This window comes from Gekko japonicus, unplaced genomic scaffold (assembly GCF_001447785.1).
Source record: "Gekko japonicus isolate JY-2015 unplaced genomic scaffold, Gekko_japonicus_V1.1 scaffold266, whole genome shotgun sequence".
Classification (NCBI taxonomy): Eukaryota; Metazoa; Chordata; class Lepidosauria; order Squamata; family Gekkonidae; genus Gekko; species Gekko japonicus.
In genome coordinates, this window is record NW_015166428.1 from 45,565 (window position 1) to 56,101 (window position 10,537).

At 50.4% G+C, this 10,537-nt stretch overlaps 1 protein-coding gene across 1 annotated transcript in view; it reads right to left on the reverse strand.

Moving 5' to 3' along the window:
* Nucleotides 1-1,185: 1,185 nt before the first annotated feature.
* Nucleotides 1,186-10,537, reverse strand: part of LOC107110938 (NAD(P) transhydrogenase, mitochondrial-like) — a 117,456-nt gene continuing 108,104 nt past the window's right edge. The window contains 3 exon segments of the mRNA XM_015411792.1: nucleotides 1,186-1,676; nucleotides 3,683-3,798; nucleotides 8,370-8,488. Of these exon segments, the coding sequence (XP_015267278.1) occupies nucleotides 1,527-1,676; nucleotides 3,683-3,798; nucleotides 8,370-8,488 (385 nt within the window). The 3' untranslated portion in view covers nucleotides 1,186-1,526.

Genomic DNA, 10,537 nt, shown 5'->3' on the forward strand with positions numbered 1-10,537 from the left:
TCATGTTTAGTATTCTCTCCCAGGAAGATTAATGGAGGTATAAAAAGGTAAAGGTTCCCTTGCTCTAAAGCCAGTCCGACACTAGGGTTGCGGTGCTCATCTCCGTTTCAAAGACGAAGAGCCAGCACTGCCCGAAGACGTTTCCGTGGTCATGTGGTCAGCATGACTAAACACCAAGGCGCACGGAATGCTGTTACCTTCCCACTGAAGTGGTACCTATTTATCTACTTGCAATTTCTTGCTTTCGAACTGCTAGGTTGGCAGGAGCTGGAACTAGAGATGGGAGCTCACTCTGTCATGCGGCACCCGGGTCTCGAACTGCTGAACTACCGACCTTCCACAGCCTGCAGTTCAGCGTCTTAACCACTTGAGCCACCGCAGCTCCCTAATGGAGGTATACACCCAGCTTTTATACAGAACCCAGTGTTAATCAGCATGGGCAAAAACAAAGACCACAAGACAATATGCAGAGCATGGCCCCGGTGGGCCAAACTGATCTGCCCCAAGAAAAGTAACCCCAGGCCTAACATTTAGACCCTGGGTTAGACCCATGCAAGGAAAACAGGAATTAATATGCCTACCTAAAAGTGAGTCACCCACGTTTCTCCTGGTGAGCAACTAGTTTTAATCTGTAGCATAGCAGCACTGAGGTGCAGATGGTGGACTAGGCCAGCTGTACACTGGCCCAAAATGGATGGCTAGAAAGTTGCTCAAAGTCGCATCGCCTTCGGTGCATCTCTCTTGCCTGGCAACTAAGATGGCAGATGGTATCACTCAGTGGGTGTGAGATAGCCAGTTGCTCAACCCTAACGGGCAACATGTTTTTCTTTTGCTATCTAGTTGTAGCTGGCTTATGGCAACCCCATAGGGTTTTCAAGGCAAGAGGGGAACAGAGGTAATTTGTCATTGCCTGCCTCTGCGTAACAACCCTGGACTACTTCAGTGGTGTCCCATCCAAGTATTAACCAGAGCTGACCCCACTCAGCTTCCATGATTTGACGAAATCAGGCTAGCCTGCCCTGTCAGGGAATGGGCAGGTACCATGTTTTATTTGAAATGTTTGTCTGCAATGGGAGTGATGATGTCAGAAACAAAAACAGCTGATCAGCAAACGATGGGATACTTTCTTTTTAAAAAATAAATACAGAGATTTACAGTTTCATCCATTAAGGCACAAAAGCCACACACATTTCTCACATTTATTTTCACAGGTGTTCCTACCTGCATATCTGAGGGGTTACTTATTGCTCCATCCACCCTTTCTTTCACCGTCAAACTCGAGGCAGCATACAAGAGGTGTCCGATCCAGGCACTGAAACAACCCAGATGTGCTGACCTTCAGCCATGTGGCTTTCTCCTATGTCTTCCATCCATACCCTGGTACAGCTATATAGAAATCTTTCTGAATTATACCAATAAAGGGCACACATTGTACATTTTAAGATCCATTGATCTCAAAGTCCTGAACTCATTCAGTGCAATCAGTAGTGTTGGATTGTGCCCTATCTGGTCTGATTGGAAACATTTTAATGAGCATGGCTTTCCCTAATCTTGGCTTGTAAAGCATCACAAGTCTTCTTGGCGTCACCAAGCAGCATTGAGGTATTGGGCTTGTAAAAGATGGGGTTGTCAACGGCAGCATACCCAACGCCCAGGGTGCGCTTCATGACAATCACCTGGGGAGACAGTAGAAGAGGCGTGAAAGAGGTTGCCCAAGTAATGACATTGAATGTACTGTAGAAATAACACTGGTCAAGAAAATGTATTCTGGACTGCAGGCACCATCTTTTGGCCATGAAAATACACTTCCCCATGCACAGCTGCATGTGCTTAATCCCAGGGGTCTTTTCGTAGAAAAAGAGCTGGGGGGACTCATTAGCATAACTCATTAGCATATGCCACACCCCCTAACATCACCGGAAGTGTGTCATAAGGCCACACCCCCTGCCATCACCGGAAGTGTGTCATAAGGCCACACCCACCACTCAGTCTTAGTCTTAAAGGTTAGTCTTAAAGGTGCTATTTGTTAGTCTTAAAGGTGCTATTTGAACTCTTGGACTATTTTGCAGCAACAGACTAACACAGCTACCTCGGGGAAGCTCCTGAATGTGGCTGGGAGTCCTTGCGGAGGCCACGTGAAGTGGCCTCGGCCAGGCAGAGGGGGAGGACGCCAACTTACCCTCCTCCTTCTGCAACAGAATGAGGCTGGAAGCAGGGGGCGGCCGGAAGCAGGGGGCGGGGTTTCGTCATGTGCCCCGTCCCCCTGCACCTCACCCGGGGGAACTGTGATCCCCCGTGGTTCCCCCGAATCGACCTCTGCGAATCGACCTCTGCTTAATCCACATCCATCCTGCTGCGGGCAGGATTGCCAGCTCTGAAAGACAAGCTGGAGGGTGACTCACCGGGATGCTCTGGGAGAGGGGAGGGAAGAAGCATGTTGTGCCTACGTCACCTTGGGGTGATACAGGCACACTGCAAACATCGGGGGCAATGCTCTGCATTTGGGGCAAAACTCTACAGTCTGAAACTAATTCTACCATTAACGTTTTGCCCAAAAACCAGAGCGTTGCCCCCCCAGCATCACCACCGTGCCTACATCACTTCCAGGTGACGAAGGCACAGGGCTTTTCCCCCTGGGGGAACGCGCTGGAACAGAGTTCCGGAACCTCTTCGACAAAATCCTTTTAAAAATGTTTAAAAGTTCATGAGTTCTCAGTATACAAATTGAAAACTTCATTTCCCTCGTGAGAATTCTGTCACCTCTTCTTTTAAAAAACAAACAAACACCCCCAGGGCACGTCGCATTCGGGGGTGGTAACTCTCCCCCGCCAGCTGGCTGGTGCTGGGAGGGAGCACCAGAAATCAGGGGACCCCTCATTCATGCACCGGGGGGGGGGACCTGGCAACCCTAGCTGCAGAGTTCTGAAGAACTCACGAGCTTGCTCACTAATAAAAGATATTTCATGACTTTTAGCTTTGGAATGTACAAACTGGCACTCACTCCCCCAGAGCTGGCCCCCAATCACATCATAGGGTTGCCAAGTCTTACCTGCTGCTAGAACGGGTGGCTCCCGGCTTGTTCCTGGAGCGCGCGCGCCACAGCCCCATCACCCAGAAGTGACGCGACCACGCCGGGCACACTGGGGGCGGAGCCACGACCACCCAAGGGAAAACCATAGAGTTTTCCCTCGGATGACCATGGCCCCACCCCCAGCGTGCCCGGCATGGTCGCGTCACTTCCGGGTGACATGCACATCGCGTACTTTGGGGATGGGATTCCCCCCAGGGCCCGATCCGCCAGCGGCGGGGAACGGGCCTCTGGGGCGGGGGTTTCCCCACCCCCCCAGGGGGACTTGGCAAGCCTATCACATCATAATGAATGCTAGGTCATAAACTGAGTGCCAAGACAATGTGGCACTGACACACAGCTGCTGTTGTGTCCCAGCTTACCCATTTATTTGCAAAATCAGGACCTCAAAAGATCTGAGCCTTAAGGCCATCAAGGGATTTGGCTAGCTTCTCAATTGGTTTCACAAGAGTTGCTCTTAGGCACACAAATTTCTTATCGAAGGAGAAAGTCTTCCGCTCCCAATCAGAAAGTTAGCTCTGATTGTCCTGATGGGGAACAACCGTTTCAGAGTCTAATCAACGGCCCTCTGCCTCTGTGATCACCACCACTCACTTGCTTGGCTCTCCAGACCTCCAGGACAGGCATGCCAGCGATGATGGAGTTCGGATCTTCCTGGGCTGCGGAGTTCACGGTGTCATTGGCGCCAATTACCAAAGCCAAGTCTGTGCCTGAGAGAGAAAGACAACTCATTGCAAAATAAAGAATGCTTCAGAACTTGAAAAAGCGAACCACTTTATATCAAGGCTTTCTAACTCTTCACCAAAGATTTTCAGTTCCCTGGAAGATGGGAGCAGAAACAGAGTTATCAATGAAGTGTTTCCTGGCCAACAGAAGAAGGGTGCAGAAAGTATATTTGATGGCTTCAGTTTGCTCTGGTAGGCTGAACAGGGTTCTTTTAATCATTAGAGCTTAGAGATGCATAAATAACCAAAGAAAGAACATCTGTCTTGATGCTCCTTCATATGGGCTCTGCAGGTGACCTGGCACCTTAAATCCAGAATGAGACCAACCGCGCCAGTTCTCACTCTGATCACTGCTATTCTCCGGGCAGACTAGCCAGATCAGTATGCACTGTGGCCATGATGACCTAGCCTTATGTTCCTAGCCCTGAGGGTAGCTGTAAAGCAGGGGAGCCCAACCTTTTTGAGCCCGTGGGCACATTCGGAATTTTGACCTTGCATGGTGGTTGCAGCAACAAAACGGCTGCCACAAAATGGCTGCCGCAGGAGGTGGAGCCAGACGCAAAATGGCTACCACAGCTTCACTTCAGTCACATAGTGCAGATCCTTGTGCTGCAGTGGCAGCTGCTGCCAAAGCGACATTTTAAAAAAATCTACACAGCCAACCAAATCTCCAATAGTCAATCAAAAGCCTTGCTGGGCAAAAGCCCCACCTGGCCCTGCCCACTTCCCAAAGGTGCTTGGGTGGTGCCAGAAAAGGGGTCTGTGGGCACCATGGAACTCACTGGCATGGTGTTTGGGACCCCCGCTGTAGAGAGAGCCCTACAGCAGTGCTGCCATCTAGTGGGGATTCAGGGGCTCGCCCTACAATGGCTTGCCTCTTTTCTCCAAGGTCAGGGACAAAGGGTGGCGATAGGGGATCAGCAGTCCCGGAGACATCCTCTTGTATGTGGGGTGCCTCAGGGGGTGGTGCTGTCCCCGATGTTGTTCAACATCTATATGTGCCCCCTTGCCCAGATTGCCTGGAGATATGGGCTTGGGTGCCATCAATATGCAGATGACACCCAGATCTATCTGATGTTGGGCGGCCAGTCGGACTCCAGCCCAAACGATCTTCACCGAGCGTTGCAAGCTGTGGCTGGTTGGCTCAGACTGTGTCGGCTGAAACTAAACCCGGTGAAGACAGAGGTCCTGGGCCTGAGTCGGGTCGGTTTGAGGTTGGGGGTCCCTCTACTGACCTTCGATGGGGCGCCTCTGGTGCCAGCGTCTGAGGTTAGGAGTTTGGGAGTGCTCCTGGACTCCTCTTTAACGATGGAGGCCCAGGTGGCAGCCACTGCCAAGTCGGCCTTTTACCACCTCCAGCTGGTGCGGCAGTTGGTTCCCTTCCTTGACCGCGATGACCTGGCCACAGTGATCCATGTGACGGTTACCTTGAGGTTAGACTACTGTAACACTCTCTACATGGGGCTGCCTTTGTTGCAAATCCGGAAGCTGCAGCTAGTGCAGAATGCTGCAGCCAGGCTGTTGATGGGTCTCTCTAAGCGGGAGCACATCCAGGCTGTGCTGAAAGCGCTGCACTGGCTGCCAATAGTGTACCAGATTCACTTCAAAGTGCTGGTTCTTACCTTTAAGCCTATATGGCATGGGTCCGACATACCTAAGGGACCGCCTTTCCCCATATGTTCCCCCAAGGGCAGTATGGTCGGGGACGCAACATCTCCTGGTGATTCCAGGCCCCAAAGATGCCAGATTTACAGCAACCAGGGCCAGGGCCTTTTCGGTGGCGGCTTCTACCTGGTGGAACAAGCTCCCGGAGGAGATCTGGGCCCTGTGGGACCTTGCGCAGTTCCGCAGGGCCTGTAAGATGGAGCTCTTCTGCCAGGCTTTCATGTAGGAGCCACCACCGCTGCACCACCACCACCAACTAGGCTGGGTAACATCAGGGAGTGAGATGGCCCTGTGACAATGAACGATAGTGCTGCCTGGAACTGATAGCACCGATCTGGGATCATCACCATCAGGATGTCATCTAGTTACTGAAGACCTTCTTTGAGACATCTAGAGCACCTTGTATTGTTATTTGTTGTTGTTCAGTCGCACAGTCGAGTCCGACTCTCTGCGACCCCATGGACCAGATCACGCCAGGTATTGTTATAAATGACTATAAATGATTGTTTTATCTTGTTTTTAACTGTTTTAACCATTGGCATATATGCCCAGTTAGTGAACTGCCCTGAGCCCGCTCGCGGGGAGGGAGGGCTATAAATCTCATAATAAATAAATAAATAAATAGTGAAATCAGCAGCTGGCATGTATGTGCTGAATTTGATTTCATTGGGGCAGGATTTCCAGACCCCATGAAGCTATTTTTCCTGTCCCCATGGCCACCAGAAGCAGAATAAACTATGGAGGGGGAAAAAACCTGACCAGATTTGTGCAAATATGCCCAGTTTGCAGAAGTTATATAGTGATGCAGCAGCAATTACTTTACAGTGCAGGGACATCCACAGACACAAGCCTCCTTATGATTCAGCACAAAAACTCCCGTGCCCTTTCGCCATGGTCTGTTCCTTCGGGAAAAGTAAGAGGGGCTGGCCCCCCTGCAGTCTAGAACGTTGCCTGAACTTTGTTAACTGACTGGGTCTGGCGTTACGGGCTTGGTAGGACTGCCAGTCAAATGCACTGTGTAGGGCATTAAAAAAACCAAAAAACTATTTAACTTGGCCCCAAATAAAAAACAAAGAACAAACCAAACACACCACGTTATTTACATCAGTTTTGATGGGGGGAAGCTAATCCATTTGTCTTCTCTGACATGAGTCTTTAGGGGCCTTGCATAACATACAAGCCAGATGGAGTTTTGCTCAACAGAGCTATTTATTTAAAGACTTGCTTGCAACTGATCAAGCTATACTAAGAAGCTGTTGTGCTCAATGCTCCCTCTAAGCTGTAGAGCCTTGTGAGCCAAAATTCTACTTTGTGAACTACTGGCAGTAAAGTTGTGAGTGAGCAATTTGGCTATTGCATAAATTAGTTTGCTCTGGACTCGAGCCATCCTTTTTGAGCTAAGAGAAAACTATGTGAGCAGGAGGCTAAAAAACTGAACTAGCTCACACTAACTCACTTTAGAGGGAACACTGGTTGTGGTGTCAGGAAAAGAGTGTTGGACTGGGCAGACCTAGGTTCAAAAATCCCTGATCAGTCCAGACATTCACTCTCAGCTAGTCAGAGCCTTACTTCACACAACTTTCCATGGCTTTGCATGGTGGAATAATGGGTGCATTCCTCTTACTTTCTCCAGGTAGATATACCCTGCAGAAGCCAAATGCTCCGTGTCTTCTGCTTGTGCCATCCATGTGGTTTCTGCCCACAGCAACAGACAAAAAGGGAAGGACTGTTGTCCTCAGGCCAGGCTTGTAAGATTCTGAAAAGCATCTGGTTGGCCTCTGCTAGAAGCTGGGCCAGACGGACTCTGGCTAAATCCAACAGACCTTTTGTAATATTACAATGGTGATTCCCTTGGGTGCCGTGGTGCCTGCCAACGTGTTTCCTGGTGGCCACTTGCATCTTCTCCCAAAAATCTCTTCCCCAAAACAAAACAGAATGCTCCTCCTGGCTTTCCTGCACGTCATTGGAGCAGGAGAGGCTTCAGAAGAGCCTAGGAGACATAATCTTTCTGCCTGCTGGGAACACTCATCTTAAAATGGCTGCCTCCATTGTAGGAGGACGCTTGGCCTGGAACCTCCTAACATTGTGTGGAATGGAACCTCAAGAGATCTGGTGATCAGACCTAGCCCCCATGGCAGCCATTTTGTGATTGACCCCCCAAAAAAAAATGGCTGACATTTTATTGTGGCACCTACTGCCTGCTCTCAAAATTCTAAAAGTGCCCACAGGTATGACACAGGACTGGACCACTTGGAAGCATCCAAGCACCATAGCAGAACCTTCTAGATACAACCTATTATTCACAATGTCACAATGCTGACAGAGGAAGAAGAGGAAGAGGAGGAGGAGGAAGAAAAAGAAGACTTGGATTTATATCCCGCCCTTCACTCAGAGTCTCAGAGCAGCTTACAAACTCCTTTCCCTTCCCCACCCCACAACAGACACCCTGTGAGGTAGGTGGGGCTGAGGAGCTCTGAGAGAGCTGCTCTTGAGAGAACAGCTCTGAGAGAACTGTGACTGACCCAAGGTCACCCAGCTGGCTGCATGTGGAGGATTGGGGAATCAAACCTGGTTCTCCAGATTAGAGCCCACCGCTCTTAATCACTACACTGATAAGGATTAGTAAGTATTTCACTGAGAGGGGATCCATCTGATTTTATTCATCCTTTTCTGTGAGCCACACAAAGCTTCCATCTTATCTAGCTTTCAGTCAGGGCATTTGAAAAGTATTACCATATCAGCCAAAAATACTACTTGAGACACAGTGATTACACTTTGGCCTAACTAAAGAAGCAGACATTAAAAGTTAAAATTCTTGGGATGGTTCAAACAGAAGATAAGCCACAGTTCTTTTCTTTATTTTTTTTAAAAATTCAACTCTTATTCTTTACCTGGGAAATCTTCATTTATCTCATCCATTTCCAGCACCACGTCATAAGGCACACCGGCTTCTGCCAACAGAACATTCAGCTGCCCTGGCATGCGGCCCGCAACCGGATGGATGCCGAACCTGGAAACCAAGAGAGGGAAGAATGGCCGCTCTGTATCCAAGACATGTTGAACTAATAAGAAAAAAACTGATAAATGTCAGCAAGGCTATGCAGGTGGAGGCGGGCCAGTTCTAACGCTCATCTATCCCCCCCCCAAAAAAAGCTGCAATAACAGAGTGTGTGTAAGGGAGGGGCAGCCAGGGTTCACAAGGAGCTGTTTAACAGGGCAGCAGCACCTTCACCTGGAACACGCGGCGAAAGTCATTCATTACAGCCCCACAGAGCAAGCATAAGTTATGGCAAACATGGTTCTACCTGCTGAGTTTGAAACCAGGAACTCTTGAGTATCAGTGTTGCTATACCATGCAGCAAGTCACCAGCACAAAAAGTTTCAGCACCACTTAAGTAACAAAGGGTTCTTAGGTTCTGAAGCTCCAGAAGAAGAAGTATACCAGTTTTCAGGAGAACAAACCCTCCTTCTTTCCTCCAAACCACCTCTGAACGTCTCTTGCCTTGAAAACCCTACGGGGTCACCATAAGTCAGCTGTGACTTGACTGCACTTTGCACCACCACCACCACCACCTCCAAAATGCAACCACCATGACTTAAAAGTAAACTAAAAGAAACTGGATAAAACAAAAGTTCAGGAGTGGAGCAGAAAGCTGCTGCTATCCTGATGCCTCCTGGCAGGGCTCTTTTTGTAGAAAAAGCCCAGCAGGAACTCATTAGCAGAATAGGCCACACCCAACAGCAGAAACAATTAGCATATTATCCCACACCCCTGACAGCACAGCTCGTTAGCAAATTAAGACACACCCCACATGTTACCAGAAGTGTGGTCATCCAACCACACCCACCTTTTGCTTCTTATTCTGTTTACTTTGTTGTCAAAACCCTGGGCTTTTTTTGGTAGCAGGAACCTCTTTGCATGTTAGGCCACACACCCCTAATGTAGCCAATCCTAATGAGTGTCTGCTGTTAGGTGTGGCCTATTATGCTAATGAGTTCCTGCTGGGCGTGCCCAACTCAGGGGCCAGCCGGAACTCCGTTCCTGTGCGTTCCTGTCCACAAATAGTCCTGCCTCCTGGGTTTCAGAGCAACTCTGCTGGGCAGGGCCTTTTCTCAGCACCCCCGACCCAGGTCTAGAGTCTCCAGCTTAAAGGCAGTAGACGATGGGAAAGATCTCTACCGGAGTCCCTGGAAAGTTGCTGCAAGTCAGAATAGACAACACTGGCCTTGATAGACCTATGGCCTGACAGCAGTGTGCATTCATGGGTCAACTCCCCTTGGCCAGTCATTGGCTCCTTCTGACTGAGAAGATTCTCAGGTAAGGAAAGGACTCAGCCTGGCTCCCTGGCTTCTGAGTTCTGGCTCGTGACACCCAGCTTCTGGAGAGCCAGTATTGTGTAGTGGGTTGACCGCGTGGCTAGGCCCACTCAGCTCCCATAACATGGTGCAACTAAGACAAAGACAAACAGCCAGGAGGCCAACTATATACATATCCAGGGGACACCCCTGGATCCCATTGGGAGGTTCGAACTTCCCTCCCCGTTTCTATTGGCTCCCCGTTGGAGAGACCAAGAGACCAGTTCCCATTGTCCACCCAGGGTCAAGCCCTGGGTGCTCGCTGGCCCCTGATGGCGGCCAGCGGACACAACATCCCTCCCCCCATGGTTCGCCCCCCCATGTCACATAGTCCTTTAGGTACACCGGGGGCCGCCGCTCCCTGGTGGATCATCTGGGGGTCGGAATAGGGACCTCGGGGGCCCCGTTTCCCGTGCTGGGGCTCGCCTGTGGTGCCGGCCCCTCTGGTTCCGGAGCGCCGGCTGTTGGGGCCTCCTCCGTGGCCTCCGGGGCGTTGGGGGCCTTGTCGGGACGCTCTTTCATGGGCGGGTCCTGCACTGGTGAGGCAGGGGGGCCCCCTCTGGGCCAACTCCGTGTTCCCGCTCCTCTGCGTCCGTCTGTTCTGGGAGCAGGCGCCGACGAAGCTGGTCGATGTGTCGCCACAGGACTTGCCCGTCCTCTGTTGACACCTCATACATCACGGTGCCCGTGGGGCGGATGATGC